The sequence below is a fragment of the Aspergillus multicolor genome (assembly GCF_047715735.1).
Source record: "Aspergillus multicolor strain CBS 133.54 unplaced genomic scaffold BDW74scaffold_4, whole genome shotgun sequence".
Taxonomy (NCBI): domain Eukaryota; kingdom Fungi; phylum Ascomycota; class Eurotiomycetes; order Eurotiales; family Aspergillaceae; genus Aspergillus; species Aspergillus multicolor.
The window spans coordinates 828,942-847,545 of NW_027395955.1; the positions used below are offsets into that span (position 1 = coordinate 828,942).

General features: G+C 51.9%; 7 protein-coding genes across 7 annotated transcripts; 2 read left to right on the plus strand and 5 right to left on the minus strand.

The window, feature by feature from the left end:
* Window positions 1-4: 4 nt before the first annotated feature.
* BDW74DRAFT_175097 (uncharacterized protein) lies at window positions 5-661 on the minus strand (the record flags this gene model as incomplete). The annotated part of the gene is made up of 1 exon (XM_073728214.1): window positions 5-661. One exon carries the CDS (start codon window positions 659-661, stop codon window positions 5-7), a length of 657 nt encoding a protein of 218 aa, XP_073587140.1.
* A 343-nt stretch (window positions 662-1,004) lies between these two features.
* BDW74DRAFT_188453 (uncharacterized protein) lies at window positions 1,005-3,171 on the minus strand (the record flags this gene model as incomplete). The annotated part of the gene is made up of 2 exons (XM_073731723.1): window positions 1,005-2,356; window positions 2,416-3,171. The coding sequence occupies 2 exons, from the start codon at window positions 3,169-3,171 to the stop codon at window positions 1,037-1,039; spliced, it is 2,076 nt and encodes a 691-aa protein (XP_073587141.1). The 3' UTR covers window positions 1,005-1,036.
* A 2,076-nt stretch (window positions 3,172-5,247) lies between these two features.
* Window positions 5,248-9,829, plus strand: BDW74DRAFT_188455 (uncharacterized protein; the record flags this gene model as incomplete). The annotated part of the gene is made up of 5 exons (XM_073731724.1): window positions 5,248-5,314; window positions 5,369-6,418; window positions 6,518-6,800; window positions 6,856-7,141; window positions 7,202-9,829. 5 exons carry the CDS (start codon window positions 5,248-5,250, stop codon window positions 9,827-9,829), a joined length of 4,314 nt encoding a protein of 1,437 aa, XP_073587142.1.
* An 11-nt stretch (window positions 9,830-9,840) lies between these two features.
* Window positions 9,841-10,760, minus strand: BDW74DRAFT_147410 (uncharacterized protein). The gene is made up of 2 exons (XM_073723544.1): window positions 10,074-10,760; window positions 9,841-9,977 (listed from the first exon to the last, which is right to left on the minus strand). The coding sequence occupies exon 1, from the start codon at window positions 10,479-10,481 to the stop codon at window positions 10,158-10,160; it is 324 nt and encodes a 107-aa protein (XP_073587143.1). The 5' UTR covers window positions 10,482-10,760; the 3' UTR covers window positions 9,841-9,977; window positions 10,074-10,157.
* A 558-nt stretch (window positions 10,761-11,318) lies between these two features.
* On the minus strand, window positions 11,319-13,774 carry BDW74DRAFT_100506 (MDR family MFS transporter). The gene is made up of 8 exons (XM_073721470.1): window positions 13,687-13,774; window positions 13,386-13,634; window positions 13,241-13,317; window positions 12,908-13,158; window positions 12,767-12,838; window positions 12,184-12,696; window positions 11,947-12,107; window positions 11,319-11,876 (listed from the first exon to the last, which is right to left on the minus strand). The coding sequence occupies exons 2-8, from the start codon at window positions 13,578-13,580 to the stop codon at window positions 11,457-11,459; spliced, it is 1,689 nt and encodes a 562-aa protein (XP_073587144.1). The 5' UTR covers window positions 13,581-13,634; window positions 13,687-13,774; the 3' UTR covers window positions 11,319-11,456.
* Window positions 13,775-13,917: 143 nt separating this feature from the next.
* On the minus strand, window positions 13,918-15,587 carry BDW74DRAFT_175102 (transcription factor domain-containing protein; the record flags this gene model as incomplete). The annotated part of the gene is made up of 4 exons (XM_073728215.1): window positions 13,918-14,498; window positions 14,546-14,826; window positions 14,885-15,115; window positions 15,184-15,587. The coding sequence occupies 4 exons, from the start codon at window positions 15,585-15,587 to the stop codon at window positions 13,918-13,920; spliced, it is 1,497 nt and encodes a 498-aa protein (XP_073587145.1).
* Window positions 15,588-17,010: 1,423 nt separating this feature from the next.
* Window positions 17,011-18,351, plus strand: BDW74DRAFT_175103 (uncharacterized protein; the record flags this gene model as incomplete). The annotated part of the gene is made up of 4 exons (XM_073728216.1): window positions 17,011-17,235; window positions 17,287-17,503; window positions 17,560-17,950; window positions 18,102-18,351. 4 exons carry the CDS (start codon window positions 17,011-17,013, stop codon window positions 18,349-18,351), a joined length of 1,083 nt encoding a protein of 360 aa, XP_073587146.1.
* Between the last annotated feature and the right edge of the window lie 253 nt (window positions 18,352-18,604).

Below are 18,604 nucleotides of genomic sequence, written 5' to 3' on the forward strand. Positions count from 1 at the left end.
CCCACTACTTAGTCCCCCCCGCATCTGCACCCCCCTCAGCCAATCCTGGGTCTTTCTCCTTCCTATGCAACGCAGCCCCAAACAACGAGAAGATATTATTCACCCTCAGCCACATGCAATAAAACAGCGTAATCCCCGTAACAACAATCTCATCGCGCATCGCCTGCGTCAGCTCCCGATCATCCATAAACTCCACATACCCGATCTTCTTCACCCCCCAGATCTTTGCCGAGTACTTCGCAACAGGCCGCTGGCGCTCGTCTACGCAGACAAAATCCCACGTCGTGAAACCCGAGTCGCTCGTCCAGGTTAGGGTGCTCGGCTTCCCAGTCTCGGGGTCTGCATAAGCGTGCGATTCATGGGTGTAGAGCGTCTTGAAGCGTCGTTGTGCGACGAGCGTCCCGCTCCGCCCGTTGACCGTGTAGTCGGCGTTGATGCGCACGAGGTGTAGAGTTCCCGTGCCAATTGTGCAGTCGTCTGAGGGCCGCTTGAATGTCATGTGCGGGGACTTGACGGCGTTCCAGTGGACTATGTAGAGCGGCTCGGGGTTATCGCTGGTGTCGGGGGCGTGTGCTTCGGCGTCCGTGATGAGGCCTTTGAAGCGCTTCCAGGAGAAGTCGACTTGGAGTTTGCGCGACGGCGACTGCGTGGTGGAGGCCATTGAGGGCGGTTTATAGTTCAGGTTCAGGGTCCGGTAATGGATGCGAGCTGGAGATGCTAAGGATGCCGAGACGCACCGCATCTTTATACGTTCAGGCTCAGCGATAAGCTGGAATATGGCGCCTCGCTCTAGTCCAGATTGGGGCCGATGCGGCGCCCGCCTCGAGGTGACGGCGAGGCTGATGACGCAGGGCCCTCGCCGTCCAATCATCTGGGGCTAGGGACCCGCCAGCTGGATCTGCTAGGTATGCATGCCCGGCCGATGAGAAGGAGCAGCGCTCGGTTGGTAATTTATCGCTCCATGGCACACAGGGCTGATATACTGCACATTATCAACCGGGCAACGCAACGCAGCTGTGCTGGCCAGGCCATCATATCATCCAGGCTTGGGGAGCAACGCCTGCCTATCCTCTTCGTCAGTCCTCAAGTGCTTGGGTTCATCGTCAACGGCAGCATCATCGTCGCGACGATCGGCTTCATCCTCGTCCGCATCGAACCCCAGCTCAAAATCAGACGCCTTTAGCGGTACGCTGTCATAGCCGCTGTCTCGCTGTCGCTGGTGCTGCCGGCGGCGGAGGTAAACAATCACAGCGGATATAATCGTCAGCGCTAGAACGCCGAGACCGGTTCCTAGTAGTGCAGCAGCGGCTTTGGATAGGCCGGCAGCATGGGAATGGTATTGGACGGTGGCGGCGGTATCCGAGTCTGTAAGGTTTGTTGTGGTCTCGTTGTTCGCGAGGAATACGGCGAATGAGGAGGTTGAAGCGAGCCCAAGTTCCCTATATACCGCTGAGGAATAAGAATCGCTCGGGAATTCCATGGCGTCCAGATCCGCGACCTCGCTTGTTCGGAGGATGTTTCCTCGCGCATCGAGCGCTTCAGCCCAGAGATATCGATAGTCGGTACCATTTTCATCAAAGGAGATGGTCAACCTGGTTTCGAAACCCGTCCGTTTTGACATCGCCAGCAGCATGTTCTTATCACCTTCTTGGCTATCTTCCTCAGCTGAGCCGCGCACAACCCAGCTGCGCACCTCTGTAGCCCCGTTCCAGCTAGCGTATACCACAAGCGTCCCGTTCTCATCCTGTCTCATCGCAATAGCAGGATCCCACCATGGCGTCGCTACCCAGTTCATCTTGTACGCGCGGTAGTTATCCAGCGCATCGGGTATATCGTCGCTATGCCACGGCGAGAATTGCACATCGAGCACCGTCTCCCCGGACGCGCTGTGTTCCGTGAACGTTGGACATCGACCCCAGCCAATAAAGACGTTTCCTAGATCCGATGATGATGGCTCAAGAGGCTGCACGCTGCCCTGGCTCTGCGCCTGTAGGTTCGTCGGGTGCGTATACTGCTGCAGGAGCTGCGCAGTTGGCGGGGTGGCAGTTATATTGATGGCGACGTGCAGTCCGCGCGAGCAATTTGTGCTGCATTCGCCGTGCGTTGTGACCTTTGCGTGGTTGTCAAAGAAGGTTAGTTGGGTTTCGTTGGTGTCTGGGACAAAGCGCGCGTGGTGTTGCCAGGACATTGTTAGGAGGGCTGGGATGCTGGATTCTGGAGATGGAGATGGAGGGCGCTTCTCGATGAATTTGTTCTGTCGGCCGCCCAGGGTCCAGATTATGCTGCCGGTGCGACCATCGATGAGGTAGATTGAGTGCGTGTGTCGAATTGAGATGAGGTAGTTTCCTGCTTGCGTCTGGGGCTGTCAGGTTCATCGTTTTCGGTTAGGGTTGGTTGAGGAGGGAATGGATTTACCTTCTGGATACTGTTGATATGATACGCATCCCACCCACTTCCCATCGGCTCAAACGAGTCCAGTGGATTGACATGATCCAATGCCCGCCAGTCAAAGAGCACCTCGTTTGTATTGAGGTCAATTTCCTGGAAGACTCCATCGAGGATATCGAGCTCGAGGTCATCAGGCAGGACGTAATTCCACCCATGTTTCTCGCTCAAGACGTTTCCACGTACGCGAATGTGGTTCACCCCAGTAACCAGCGCCGTTCCATTTCCCGTGAACGCAAATTCGTGCAGGTCAGCGTGGACGTTGATATTTTGCGCCGAGATCTTGTAAGCAAGCTGATAGGTACCGTCGTACGCAAGGCCGTACCCATCACCAATCCCATTACCCTTGTCGCCTGCCCAGAAGGTCAGATACTTCTTCCCGAAGTTCTCCTGGATCCGCGTGCCAAAGACGTTGTTGAATGTTCGGTTTATGTACACCGCGCTTAGGTCTTGCGCGTTTAGAATTAGAGGCGATGAGAGCGGCGAGGAGTCGTTTCCGTCATGGCGGAGGAAGATATGCGAGCCTGTCTGGGAGATTCCATCAGGATTCCATATGTTCACTTGGAGGAGCGGCGCATATTCGCTGCTTGAGTGAAATTCCAAATGAGGGCGATGACCGAGATTTCCCACATTGTAGTTATCGTAGTTGGTCGACACGTAGTCTCCCCTCGCTGTCAACGCGAGTAGTGCAGCACTCCATAATTTCCAGATGAGGCGACGGACCATTGTCAGCAAAATCTCTGCCGTAGCGCAGAAACATGCTCACAGAGAAGGAGGCACAAGATAATAAAACCTTGAGCAGCACACAGTCCGGCTCTTTCGGCACAAGGCTGAGCCGACATGAATTGCGTACGTGGTGTTCGTGTCGTGGGAATAGTCGGAAATAAGAGCACCAAGCACTGAGGCTAAACGAATGATCTCGCAAAGTCGGCTCGGAGTGGGTATAGCGTCGTCATGGCGATACGTACTCGGCCAACTAGCGCCTGATCCGAGCAGCCCTGAAAGTGGAGACGGGCATACGAAGTGCTTTCTACAAGTCTGCAGTGGTTCATGATGTGTCTCGTTCGTGTCTTTATCTGGATTCAATCAGCAAACGGAACTCCGAGCATGGACAATTTTGAAATACGAACCGGGTGGTGATTGCTTGGTGTGGAGTCTGTTGCCAAATACGAATACGAACTATATCAACTCAACCAACCTTTATCTTCTGAAAGCCGAGCGCATCACTTGCAGGATCTTCTTCTGTCGGAGACGCAAGGCCGCAGGCATTCGACGACGCGGACAGAAGCTGGGATTCCAAGTCAGCTGTGTCTTGGAAAGGCACATTTGAACTAACGCACATAGCATTCAAGGGCTTGTCCCTTCTTAGTGTCATTACTCCGGAGACATTGCAGAACCGAAGTTCGTGATGCCATTTATTGGATCATTCTGCAGGCTCGTTTTCCTAGGGGTGTTGCAGGATCTTCTCTTCAGACGCTGATACGTTCCGACAAACGACGTCATACGCTGATTGGCTTGCACATAGAAAAGAGTATCGATAAATCGCCATCATCAACGTACTCATAACTCCCAAGGAGTAACGTAAGAAATGCTCGGAGGTGGTGCTCTAGCACTGGAAGTGTGGTGGCGCATAAGCTTTCGCTTCTTGTGTGTTGTTGGCAACTTCGTATGAGCCGGGCTCCTCGCGCTGCCTCTCGGCAAGAGCTGACAGATGAATGGCATCGACCCTTGCTTTGGCTCATGCTATGTTGCTTCAAGACTCATCTCTAGCCTCAAGTAACACTCGTTGAGCATGTTTTCTAGAGAGTAAATTAAATCAAACTCCGAGCCGAAGTCGCTTTTGTCTAATCTACTGCTATACTCCGGTAGCTAGCGCACCCCAGAAGAGACCAGCGTCTAAACATGCTCTAGATTGTCATGAAACTAAATATTGAGTGCTAGGTCTTGATTGTGATGCCCTGTCGCGTCGCTCAGACAAACGGAGAAGACCGGTTTTATATTGTATTGAGATTTGCTGGCCATTGTCTGTTTCAGTACAGATACTTTTCGACTCCATTGTGTTGATTTCCTTTGGCTTTGCTGTTTTCAAATCCGACAGTCATGAGCTCATGCTCAGAGATGGAGCGAAGAGAGAAGAGATGACTTGGTTCTACTCTGGAAGTACTCTCGCCTAGAAGGCGCTCTGATCACGTGCTCCCCACTCCGGCTCCGGAGTCTGACTCCCAAGCGAGCACGGCGCTTCCTGCCTCGCCCACCTTCAATGTCATTGTCAAGCCATTCAAGTCACAATTGGTTGTCATTGAGGAATGCCTTTTCCTAATTATCTGCAAGCAAATCTGCGGCCACCCAATAACAGTTCCTTGGCCAAGAATAGCCACTGCTCTACTCCAATCGGCCAGCTTCACTAGCGTGATGGCACCTCCTCTCATTCAATGCCCGCTCTACCGCTCCCAAATTATGTTCTTGTGGCACCTATCTATGAGATGACAACCTTGACACCGAATGGTAAACGGCGGGACTACTCTTAGCGACCTGGAAGGCTATATCTCCGACGCTTAAGCCCTGCCCGTATGCCCGCAGAGCGAAAAGCAAGCATGCGTCTAGTCTGGTGTCCCCAAGGGCCTATAACCAATCGCATAAACCGTTCGCAATGATATGTTACACCAACAGGGATCGAACGATGAGAAAATTCCTCCTTCTTGGGGGCCACACGAGGCTGAGCCAAACTGCAGTCATTTATCAAAGCCTTGCCCATCTCACCTGGAGGAAAGTGCGTTGCGCCTACCCGACAACCGACTCATCATGCCAGGGCTCGAGTTCGACGGATTACCCCAGCTCACTGATTCGGCGTTTCAGAGGGCTCTGATTAGTGAGTCTACATATCAAAGACGGCTGAGGTGAGATAGTTTCTAACCGGTTGCAGTTCCACGGCCGCCGTCGAGGCGGACAAAACAGCACGAGACGCGCCGGAATCCTCAAAACCGAACGAATGAACCCCGACGGCATGCGCCGTACGTATCATTTGGCGATGGAACAATCACAGCCACGAGCGGCGCATTCGGATCTGTCCTTCGCATCAGTCAATACGTCGAACAGGCGGGCTTGACTTCAAACATGGTTGCGCTTGACGACCCCCTAGCGCCGCTCCCATATTGCATGGTCGCTCGGGCCGACGACCTATTCAACAGGGCACAATTACCAGGCGAAGGGTTTGGGATGCGACTTGAACGTATCAACGGAGATCACCCCTTAGAAGACTCAACACCGCCGTCGTTGACATTTTTGGGTGACAAGTGGCCGCGAATTGAATATACTATTAACAATGCTCTTGACTTCAAGGTTGACCTCGTATGCCAAAATCATATGGTGGTGCAGCGAATGCGCGTCACCAACAACTCCTTACTGCGGCAGGTGCTTAATTTGGAGTTCAATCCGAGCTTTGTTCTGCGCGATCTCGATTATACATCGAGCGAGCTGAAACTCTCGAGTGAGTACTCACATGGACCTCATGGCCACAGTCTTGTTTTCACACCAAAAATACTGCCAACTGAATCGAGGCCACCATTTTACGTCGTCGTGGGTCTTTTCAAGAACCGCGTGGCGCAAGAGCTGAAGGACGACTCTAAGCAACAAATGAGACATGACATGTCGTCCAGAAGCATAGTCGAATACCTTACTGTCTTCAAAATACGATGCCGAGACACAAGTAAGCGATGGGAGAAGTACATTGTATCAGTTGATGAAGTGAATCGGCTATTTCAAGCGACCCCGGGGCAAACAACCAACTGGGAGTGGCCGTTGGTTGAACAAGCACACGTGCGTTGGTCCCTCCGTCGCAACCTCGAGCATATATTAGGCGTCTGCAGCATCCATATATCCCCCGACCACTCGCATCCTGGATCGGAAGCTTTTTTGAACTCTGTGGTTAATAATGTCGCGCCCGCAACACCGGGTGTCGCCGAGGGCAACGCAGGTCCTCCGGTGACTTTCGACACGCCTGAAAGGAATGAGCACTCCATCCATCTGGCAGAAACAGCTAGGCTCGAACCAAGGGAAACCGAGGAGTCTCTAGATCATCGAGCAACAGATTATTCAGCGTCCGGAATACCGATGTCCGAGGTGATCAATGAGGGTCCTCGGATCATTTTGAACACGCCTGACGGGGAGAGATACTCACTCCAGGAGACTGAATCACACAAGTTTGAGCTACGCAAAGTGGAAGAGTCACGGAAAAATCGAGCAAGAAGCGCAATTATGGAGGTATCCAACCCTGCAGAAAAGGCTTCCTCTCTGAGCGTTATCAGCCTTACATGTGGGGACATCAGCGACCATCGAGTATGCATATCGGGCAGCTAGTAAGTTCTGACCAGCAATACTCAGTTGGGTTATTTCACTGACGCCTCGCGCCAGCTTTGCATTTATGTTCATGTTGAATATGCACCAGCAAGCCGAATTGTATAAAGAGCAAGATGTGCGTGGAAGTGAGTACGATCAAGCTCAAGACTCGCAGAGGCGCATCCATGAGACCTGTAGGGGTCATTTGGAATGGGTCTCTCGGCTTGAACGCAGAGACGCTCTTTCTTCCAACATCTGGGCCGGCGGAAGGAGCATCGCCAACACTCCTGACGCTTCCTTGCCCCATGACAGTCCTACAAATCTGCCTTACCAAATCCTAAAAGCTACCGCGTACCTGAGGGTATTCAGGGTTAGAGAGGAGTTGATCTCTGTTTGTCGCTGGCTGCCGCCCTTAATCGAGAAGTGGGTTGAACATCTTCGACTTACAAGGAATCGACTCTCGCCCACTTGGGAGCATTTGCAAGATCTATCCGACATTCCGGTCTACCGTCTAAGCGACCATGCTTGGATCTGGAAAGCACTACACGATATTGAAGAACTAGTTCGACGAGTGCAGGAAGAAAAGGAAAAGATCCAACAGGATACAGAGACTTTGCAGCAACATATGAGTCTTAGAGCATCGGAGTCACCTTCTACAGGCATTCTGGACAAGTTCTTGAGGGCTGTAGCTGCTCTATTTCCGACTTTAGGTAGACGACGACCTTTATCAGCCCAGGCGCTCAATTTTACGGTAGAAGACATGAGGAAGCAAAACATACGACGCTTTACGCTTGAAAATGATGTCCTCAAGAAACGAATGCTCAGTGTCACTCGGACGGCCCGAGAAACGCGCTTTCTCTTCCATTCTCGGGATACGGTCCTATATTATGGGCGGACATGGGGGTTTATTACAAAGGACCAATCTGATCTTTTTGAACAGCTCGTCAAAGCGCAGATACAACATGATGAGGAAGGAATTGATGAAGCTCTATGGGACAATCCGCTGCGTTATGCTTTAGCTCTTCTCATGGCCCATTCGAACCATCAACTAGATCGCGATATTGAGCCAAAAGACATGATTTCTCACGCCATGGCGATTATTCAAAACTCTTCCTCGGAGAACGGCCTTTATCCCGGCAATCTGGACCCGTCCACGAAGGAGCCAGAACTATTCAATAGGGAGCTTTATCGCGACTTTTATTTTCACTGTGGGTTCGAGATCCCATATATCTTGCTTCTGGTCTTCTCAACTTCCAGCCAGGAAAGTCCACCAGAGAGATTGAGTATGGATGACTCCTCAGTCGATGGATCTTCCAATGAGCAGGATCGAACGCTGTCCAAGAAAAGATCGACCGAACTACCGAAGGTGATTGAAAAAGCCATCATCACCGAGACGGGTGATAATGCCGTCCATGCGGAACGTGTAGCGGTGCTCGTTCAAAGGAGTCTGAAGCGGCAAAACCCCCATGGCAGACTGGTTGACCTCAGCAATATTGTCGATGTGCCAGAAGAGTGGCTATACAAATATCCCGATTTCCTCGGTTTTGAGCCACCCAAACTAAAGGAAGCAGAATCGATCATTAGGGATGGGCGGCTTCTCCTGGGAAACGAGAAGAGCGATCCTGGAACAATTGCCAAGGCAATGGAGAATGGTGATGACTCTGAAGATCGATATGCCTTTGTTGAGGATGTGCGCAAAAGTGGTAAGCAGCACAAAAGGGGGGGACTTCCTAAGACCACAAAATTTGAGGCCCGTACCTTCAAGAACTTATGGGATTGCCTTGAAAAGCCGCGCCATGCTTTGCAGGCAAAGAAACGGTTCATCTATCTGAGGTCTATCGACCCCGTTCGAGCCATGATCTGCTGCATTGCATCACCGGAGTCCGAAAGACTCAATTTGGCTCAATTCTTCGATCGCCAAGGGAAATCCAAGCCATACATATATGACGATACGACAGTGGCGCTCAACCTATGGGTTACCGAGGTGTTTTTCCAGTTCTTCCATAAAGGGGAAGATGGCCAGAAGGCTCCCGGTCAGGTTGCAGCAGTTTTTGGGAAACTCAAGCCCTCGGGTCGCTCCATTTGCCTCACTGGTACGTTCACTGGGTTCCGCATAGTCGGCGACTTCTTCGACAGGTACTGGACGTGCCACTATATTGACAATGAGATTGGTAATGGTATCGACGACCATACGCGCTTCGTATATAACGAAACCGACGATTGGCAGCAGAGAAAGGTCCTTGAGCTCATCATTCTCAGCCGCATACTCCAAAAGGTTTGCACCAGCACTGAAGAGATCCTCAGAGAGGTTGAAAGCAAGCCAAGTCCGAAGCATGAGTCGGGCTATGAGGACGCTTACGACAACCTCGAGGATAGAAGCCCCGAGAACTTACGGGAATGCGAGAGGGTCCTGCTACTTCTGAAGAAAAACCTGATCAGCCTGCGCGAAGTTATTGATCAGTGGAACGTGCGTGAGAGCTCTCAAGGCAGAGAACGGCCGAGATGGACCCGCCGCGACGAGCAAAAGTACAGAAAGCCAATAAAGCAGCGAAGAGCCGCGCTTGAGGGCCACGTCCGAGATGTGCGGGCTAAGGAAATCCACATCGAGTTCCTCCTGGGCCGGGTCACAAGCGCACAAGAAGCGATCCGATCAAAGAAATCCCTGAAACAAGCAGAAAACATCACCCTCTTCACCTATGCCACCATGTTCTTTCTCCCTGCCGGGCTGGCCGTCAGCATATTCAGCATGAACGGCATTCCGAGCCACACAGTCGTTGGCTGGATGATCCTCACAGCTGCCGTGGCCCTGGTCATAACAGCCTCTCTGCTCTACGGGGTTATATACCACTTTCACCTTCTGAGAAAGCTTTGGGACCTTGTGGTGGCCATCTCGTCTAAGAGCAAATCTACATTTAGACGTCTACCTGAGGCTCTACGAGGGGCAGATGTTGGTACTTCTAACAAGTTATCGCTCAAGAAGGCGCTCCTTCCGTGGACGCGGTTGGATGACAGAGATGCACAAGAGGACGCTGCTCATAAGCATGTGTGAAGCGTGCAAATTGATAACTGCAAGCAGTGTATATGAAGATACTGTCTAGGTCCTAATTCAGCTACTGGTGCAAAAGTCGCACTGCTAGGGCCCAGGGACTACTCAGCCTCAGTGCAAGCGTTTCTAGCGCGTGCGGGAATAGAATAGCGCAAGTTTTCCAACACCCGACTGATATGGTTTTTTCAGCCCGCTGCAAATTGTGGACTGGAAGAGGATGAATGCGCTTGCTAAGATGAGTGTGCAGGATATGGGCTTTGACCACGTCTCGTCCTGTGGCTCCGAGATCCTCCCATACGCAGCCCCGGAATTTGCTCACACACAATCGCGTTCAAGCATCGCTTTTGCCCGGTGGCATTAGATACCACTCACACTCCGGCTCCTCCCAATCCTCCGAGAACTCATTCGCCTCAAAACACGTCAGCAGTCCCTTATCCGCCGTATCAAAGTAAACAAAATTCGCCTCCCCCCTCTTCCCCCTCCACCACCCTTGCATCGCCGGCTCGAACCCTTGCTCTTTCATAACCCTCTTCCGCTCCGCCATCGGCACGCCATTCATCCGGAACGCCAGATGCTGCACCCCGTCCTGGTTACCGTGCGCGTCTAAGTACTCCCGCATGACTGTCTGGCCTTTGACGGGCTGCATGATTTTCATGACCGGCTCCTGCGCATCTGGTGCCTGGGCGAAGGCCGCGAAAACCTCGAAGAGATCTGATCTACTCCTTCCCGCGGAGTTGCTGTTTGGGCACTGTGGTGCTGTTGAATGGGAAGACCCAGAAGGGGCCTAGGCCCAGACGGCTGAGGTTGTCGAGGGTCTGGTAGAGATTTGATGTGACGATGCAGACTTCGTTGAGGGTTCCTAGGATCGGGCTGGGTGGTTGGGTTGGGGACATATGTGAGTAGGGAATGGACTCTAGTGTAGAGTGAAGTGAACAGAGAACAAATGGGTTGCTTGCTTGATTGATTAATTGGTGATGAGATCTATAGTCTGGTTACCTACAGCTCCCTTTTATGTCCGCGAGGCCCTATCTAGACACAATGGGCGAAATGGGCAATATGGCCATATCCGGGAATGGTGACATGACACAATTATGGCAGCTCGGGGTAGACTTGACTTTGGCTTTATCATCGTCCATCCTGGCTCTGGGTTCTGAGTCCCGACATTGTCTACCCCACCCGCCGCGCGCGACCCCAAATGCGACCCCAGCCCGGTTCTTCGCCTCCAACTACCCCGACCCCATCTGCATCTGCCCCGACTCGCCAAATTCTGCCTCGCGTTTGCGTCTGGTTGGAGCCGTGAAAATGGCCAGAAACAGATCTGAGTCCCTTAGCGGTATGCTGTAGGCTCTGCTTTGTAAAGCACTACAGGATAGACTAGACACCAAGGGGGCCCTTTCCGCTTAGGAGAATCTCTTCCAGTGGCCCCTTGAGGATAATTGAGAGTATACATGTACCATTCAGCAGACAAGGTCAAATACAGAAAAGGACAAAATACCATAAATAATTGTCATTCATACAATAACACACAGCGAGCTTATTTAGCCGCCCACTATTGATCTTTTCCAACAGAGCCTCGTCTCCTTGCCCAGAACAAGCCATCTGAACTTCAGTCTACCGATATAGTAGACCCTCATGCATCCTTCTGCGCCTCCTCAACTTGATTTTCAACGTCTCCCATTACCTCCTCGCTCCTCTTCTTCTTGACACTCCTCCACCCAACCCCCCAAGCGAACCCAAACTGCACACAAGACAGCGCAACATTCAAATAAAACACGCGGTCTATACTCCCCGCATACGCCATTAATACCCCCGGTAAATCTTGCACCGACACTACATCCCGGAACCCCGTGGCCCCAACCTCAATAACCCTGTCGACACTTACGGATGGCGCATATTGCGGAATCTTTGCCCTAAGCGCCTGCGCGAATATCACCTCTCCAACGGCTAGGAATATCGCGCCGCCGAAGGTCTGCGCGCAAGTCATTATGGCCATTGCCGTAGAGATGTCGTCGGCTTTCGCAATGGGGCTGTTTTGGATGGCGATCATGGGCTTGCGCTTGTCAGTATATTCATATTGGACAGCGGAGGGAAATAAAGGGAAGAGAGTAATGCGGAATTACCACTTGGGAGATTGCGCCGCGACCGAGACCTACTAGGGCTTGGTAGCCGGCCCACGCGGGTACTGACGTGGTGGGAGATAGAGTCGAGAGGAGACCGTTTCCCACGGCGTTTAGCATGGCTCCGAGGACGGCCCACGGAAGATAGTACCCAAGTTTCGAGGCTGTTTGCACAAGCTCAGTCATTGGCTATACTGGACGTGGCTTCATTGAGAACGAATGATGAAGGGGGCAACTCACTCAACACCCCAGATACCACAGCCATAACCAATTGGCAGAGAATATTGGGTAGCAGGTTGACGCCGCTGATTAGAGCGGAGTCGTTCCTCACGGATTGGAAGTAGATGGGAAGGTAGTAGGAAAGAGTCATTGTGAACCCGAAGATCATCATGGACAGCAGACTAGCACATAAGATGATGCGGTCGCCCAGTAAGTGACCGGGGATCATCGCCTCACTTCCCATGTGCCGTTCCCAGAGAGCGAATAGGGCAAATGTTGCACCAGACGCGCAGAATAGTCCGATGACCATTGCACCGTCCCATGGATAACTGCCATTACCGCCGTACTGGAGAGCCAGCAGGAGCATGATTGAGGCGGGAGCAAACAACGAGAATCCGAACACGTCAAATTTCTGCAGCAGAGTGCCGGAACGCACGACCTCGCGTGGGGGCTGCTTGAGTCTTTGGTCCGGAACACGCGTGAAGAGGAGTGAAGCACCAACCAATGCGCCGATGGGGAGGTTCATGTAGAAGCCTGGATGTACCGCGTCAGCAGTGGTTTCGAGGAAGCAAGGGCTATGTCTCAAGCTTTATTGGATCCTTACACCATCGCCAGGTTGAGTAAGTCGTAAATGCACCGCCAACGAGTGGTCCGCCTACCAGCCCTAACTGACCAACTGCAATGTGGAAAGGTTTTAGCCTTTCGGGATCTGGCCAGGAGGACTCTTTGGGTAGTTAGAACATACCTCCCATAATAATCCCAATCATGGCAGGCTGCTTCTGGATTGGCACTGCACCCGCCAGGATGTTCAGCGCCCCATTCAGCATGCCCGACGAACCCATCCCAGCTACCGCGCGCCCGACAATAAGCATACTGGACGAGCTTGCGACGCCGCAGACCAGGGAGCCAAGTTCAAATACACCGAAGAAGGAAAGGAAAATCCACTTCGACGAGAAGTAGGTGTAGAACTTTCCAGTTAGGGGCTGGAGCGCAGCACTGTTGTAGTGTTCGATTAGCGCTGAATTTCACACATCCCAGGCCTCCAGTGGACCGGACTGCATCATATTCGGGGCCATACCTGGAGATTGTATACGCACTCCCATACCACGCAACATCATCGAGGGAGCTGAATTGAGCAGTGATTTTAGGAATTGCCTAAGTTGCCAGCTCATGTCAGTAAAGTCCTATCCTAGTCTCTCGGTATATATGTGGGCAATGCGTACCGTCGACACAATTGACATATCCAACAGCATCAGAAACACAACCAAGGTAATGCCCGAAATTACCATGACCAGCGATATCCCATGCAGCCATTCTGGTTCGTACTCGTTCTTGTTCTCATCTGCGCGCGGATCCTTGTCCAGCGGAGTTCGATCGGACTTCAGTGGATTTGGCTGCGGATGGTTGAGCTCGCCCATGTTGACGGTGTTATAGTCCTTTGGAACCTTGTTTGGATTGTAAGTTGTCAAAGTCTGTCACGGTTTTAGATTAGGTTAACTGGGGTGATTTAATATTGCGGCTGACCCGGCGTTGATTGCTGACCGTTCCCGAACGCCTTCCCTGAACGCCGTCCCTGCTCCGCTAACGCCGGGTTCAATCAAGCAAACGGCCGGCCACGATGAATTGCCGGGTCCTCCAAATGATGAAGGCATAAGGGTCAGAGAAGATAATTCGCAAAATTCATAAAGATAGACAAATGTCGCGAGGGCACAAGGGCAAAATTGCGTACGCTCAACAGATATATATGGTGTTCGGTCACACCGCGAACCCCTGACCAGACCCCTCCGTCATCCATAACACCTCTGACCAATTCATGAAATTGCCCAAATCATCCATCTGCATATTTAGCAGAAAGAGATCATTTGAGCTTGACTCGACTTCTACCCCCGACAACTCCGGTAGTCGTGCCGCCCATTGACTTCGCAGCTTCTGCATCATCATGCCCAATTTGCTGTAGGGGTCACTATTCACACCTTCACTGCGTAATCCAACTGCTCCTGCCACCTGACCCAAGGAAGTAGAGAGCTGTTCTGCGATGGTAAGGATGTCAACTGTGTCTTTAACCGCTACCTTGTCCCACCCTGGGTAATCAAAAGTCGACAAGCGAAAAAGGGTTACGAAGCAATGCGATAATTGCGCAAGATGGGAAAGTGCTAGAGCCGTATACTCGGCTGGGTGCATGGTGAGGAAGAGATCGAGAGATTGTTTTACAACGTCGAGACAGGAGTAAAGGTGATCTAGTCGCAGGCTGCTCATCTCTTCGTCTGCAGGGGGTCGGACTAGGGCGGCTTCATATAGGCAGATTTCGGTATCATATATATGGAAGAGAATAGGTCCTAAAACAGTAAGCAACCGACCTCTGTGTCATCAAATGATCACATACTAGTATTGGTCAATTGGGGCGGAATCTCTGCTTTGTTGGTCCTTAACTGCGACTCAAGTGCTTTGAGATGAAAAGAGGCCCGGGCATTCGATGATGAGAGACCGTATAGGCCGTCAGCCCAAAAGCCCTGAAGGATCTGGTCCGCAACAAGTCGGGTGCGGGTAATCTGAACAAGTGCCGCATCGCCGGGCGATTCTTCCGTTTGAGTTAGAACATCAAGACATTCCTTCATATGCGGAGTCCATCGCAGCGGATCCATTCTTCCTAAGAACTGTGCGATTCTGAGGCAAATTCTTAGATAACCTATTAGCGAACCATCATTCTGGGAAAGAGGCCTACATCGAAGTCAGGACAAAGCAGCTCAATACTGTTCGGCGCTCGTTCATTGTCCGCATAGTCGAGATCGAAGCTTGTAGACCTGGCATTTGTTCCACAATATTGCTATTAGATATCGTCTGATTGAGATCCGGCGGTACTGGCTTGTTCAGACCCAACTCGAAGACCAGTGCTATCGCCATCTGAGCATAGACGCAGAGGGATGACTTTTGCGGTTGGCTCTGGAACGTGATCCTGCCCATGGTCAGTGAGCACGGGCAAAGGACAGTCACCTAGAGAGAGTAATAGGGAGGAAAATATACCAAGCAAGATAGACCAAAATTCCTTGCAATAGATCCAGCGATCTGTCGCAGTCAAGCAACAGCCGCTTCCCTGCCAGCTCCCGGATGCCCACGCACAATGCCGCTTGACGCGTCGTATCCTTACACTCCACCGCAGAGATGCAGCGCCAAAGGAAGGGTGCCTCTCGTTTAAGGTCCCCAGCTGTTGTTGTGATGGGAATGTATATCAGCGGCAGAAACTGGAGCCGATGAGTACGAAATGCATCCAAAATCTCATCGTCTGTTTCCTGGCTCTCCTGTTCTGAAATCGTTCCTGCCACATTTACGTTCGTTTCTCGCGGATGCTCGTCGGCCTGAGCTTGGGCCGGCGTTGAAGGATCAGAGCGGCCGGCGTTGGAAGTCAGCAGGGTCATCAGGCCATCCATCTTCCGCTCTAGCTGGGCAGCCTTGGATAAGGGTCTCGGCTTTCGGCGGCCAGGGAGGACATGGCACTCCTTGTCTAAGCGATGGCATCTGGAAGCCGGACAAGATCAGAGAGCTTCGGATGTAATTGCTTCCTGTTCAGTGTTGCTCTGCTCACCTTTCACAGCGGCCACCACTACTGCGCGGCACGCAACGACATTTGGCGCGAGAACAAGTGGTGCAAGCTTTCCCGTAAGACAACGACGCACGTGGCGGGTGCGTAAGTTCCATACCGAACACAATTCAATGATCCTCGTCGGTGGCAGAGCAGACGCAGGAAGTTGGAGAAGGGAGGAGCGGAGTCGGCATTGAGCGAACACCGTGCCGCACGTGACCAGCCACCAGCTCCTTCTCGCTTGAGACCTCGAGCTTTCGTTTGTTTTGTTCAACTCCTGGTTAGCTTCTTGAAGACTCCAAAAGCTGTGCCATCTCGGCAGAAATGGGCGATGGGATAAGCTGCAAACATGGATCTTTATGGCTGCTCTCCCCACGACGGTCTCCAAAGACCCGACTCTCATGCGCGCCCTCCACAGATTACCTACGGTAGGGACAGGCGTGCCTGAATGCTAATCAAGGCTGCTGTAGGCTGTATGTTAAAACCTTATAAGCGCTCCACTTTCGCGGATATCTGGTGTATCAATTCGAGACTTAGATCTCGCCTTACCGACATTTCGTTCCGTGGCAGACCTATTGGAGAGGCTCACTAGCGGTAAGAAGGTCACGAAGCTTAGTTTCTCATCTGCTTACTGACACGATGCTGCAAAGTAGAATTGGTCACGGACGGACGGCACTATCAGCAGGCAACTGGGTGGAGACCCAATTCTGGATAAGACTCGTTCGCGAGCTTGCCCATCATTTTGGATATATCTGAACGGACGACTCAAGGCGACGAGTATTCCTCAAACTTCATAAGCACTGCCCCGCAAAACCACGTTGGCAAGAACTGGTGGGGACCTACAATCGGCGCCCGAGCATCTCCGAGGGAAACTCCGGGATGCGAAAGAATACTCGAGTTATGAAATCACAGTCAGATGAGGATTGTGGAGGAGTATGGGTTCTTGAAAGGCATTGATCTGCGTGATAGCACGCGGTAGTCTGCATGCGGAATGTGACTAGTTCATCAGCACCGCTGTCCTAGCGCTGGAGGAATAGCCGTCAATGGCATCAGTTGGTGCCCAGAGAACCTTATCTGCGATCGAGCAATTTAGAAACGGGGGTTTGTTGGCTATCTCGTGGGAGATGTGGCTCGGCAGTCTCAGCTGGATTCTGTTGATGAAGGGTCAGGTGTGGTCCTTTGAAGCGACCGAGCGCTGTTGAGGTACAAATACCGGGGCTTCCTACGTCCAGGTGAACGCAGTCAGTTTTATAGAATAAACAACTGGCAAGATGTTCCCAAGCGCCATTTTTTGCTGCGCACCGAGCCTCGCGGGATCAGTGGCTTCTGCTGCATTCGACAATGAGCCACTTCTCGAGGAGCTCAGTCCCTTCATGCAGGTGTTTTATCCGTCAGATGGGAACTGGACGCAGACACCTCAGCGATGGACAATCTTTGAAGCACTGACATTTGCAGCAGCTCTGAAGCCGGCATCGGTTGAGGATCTCAGCAAGATTGTCAGTATCTCAGATCTCTCCGAGGGGGCCTACATTGACCGCGAAGATTAGGTGCTATATGCTTCTGATAGTAACATTCCATTCCTTGCCACTGGACGAGGCCATGGCTATAGCACTTCTTTTGGCGCGTTGAACGACGGGCTCAAGATCGATCTGGGATTCTTCAGTAAGACAGTCGTCAATGCTGAAGAGAACACCTTGACTATTGGCGGCTCTGTCTCGTTTGGGGACATCATGAGGCCCCTCTCTGACGCTGAGAAGGAGATTCGTACGTTCGCTTCTTTGTGTGTGTGTGTGTGTTCAGGCTTGTCTAATATCATATAGAGATCGGATCCTGTCCATGCGTTGGGATGTTGGGAGCCACTCTGAGCGGAGGGGTTGGCCGTTATCAGGGCTTACATGGACCCATCCTTCACGCACTGCAGTCGGTGCAACTCATGACAGCTTCTGGAGAGCTTATCATTGTTTCCGAGACGCAAAACGCCGATCTCTTTTGGGGTCTTCGTGGAGCTGGCTTTAACCTAGGAATCGTGACCGAGGCGACTTACCAAATCTATGATCTGACCAACGGCGGGGATGTGATGAGCGCCGATTTCCTCTTCCCAGCAAGTGCAAATGTATCCTTTTTCGAGGCGATAGCTTCGTTTGAGGCATTACCACCAGAATCACCTTTCTATGTCCTCAATGCCTACAATTCCACCCTCGACCAGAGGAAGTACTTGGCAGGGTGAATACTTTCCCACCCAGGCCGTTGAGGCGGCCCCGGATACAGACACGGCTTATCCCCATCGAGCGATAAAAGTACATGAGTAAGTTCTTTCCGAGTCCTATACCAGACCATCTGACTAACCATAAATCCCTTGCAGAATGTTCTCCTTCGAGTTGACTGATATCGCTCTGGCTGATCGAGCAGCAGCTTTCGCTAACTCCGCTGTCGAGTTGTTCAACGCTACCAGTGGTTTTGATGGCCTGAAGCTATATGCCAACTATGCGCACGGAGATGAGGGTTTAGACGCCATGTACGGCGCAGAAAAGCTACCCCGGCTTTTGGAGTTGAAGAGGGAATGGGACCCGAAAAACCTCTTCCGGTTTAACAACCCATTGCCGGTGGTCTAGGTAAGAACATCCGGGTGTGAGCTACCGATTTTCTCTCAGTACTAATGAGCGTGTGTTCTACTGTCTCTGTAGCCTCTCTCTCCCCCTATTTTCTCATTGTTCAAGTTGGTTAGATTGAATAGTTAGGTGTGCCGAATCCAACAACGTACCGAACAGATTTTGCGACCAGCTTCGCTTCTCTAGGGCTTCCATTAGTATATCAGTAGCGACAAAAAGAGGGTTATCCCAGAAAATGGTGTGATAAGAGACGTTG

Bases quoted from the DNA above. Each gene is read 5' to 3' on its own strand.
- BDW74DRAFT_147410 (XM_073723544.1), bottom strand. From the start codon at position 10,481: ATGAAAATCATGCAGCCCGTCAAAGGCCAGACAGTCATGCGGGAGTAC.
- BDW74DRAFT_100506 (XM_073721470.1), bottom strand. From the start codon at position 13,580: ATGGGCGAGCTCAACCATCCGCAGCCAAATCCACTGAAGTCCGATCGA. The intron at 12,839-12,907 runs GTATGTTCTAAC...TCCACATTGCAG, and splicing joins GATTGGGATTATTATGGGAG to TTGGTCAGTTAGGGCTGGTA. The intron at 11,877-11,946 runs GTAATTCCGCAT...GACAAGCGCAAG, and splicing joins GCGGCGCAATCTCCCAAGTG to CCCATGATCGCCATCCAAAA.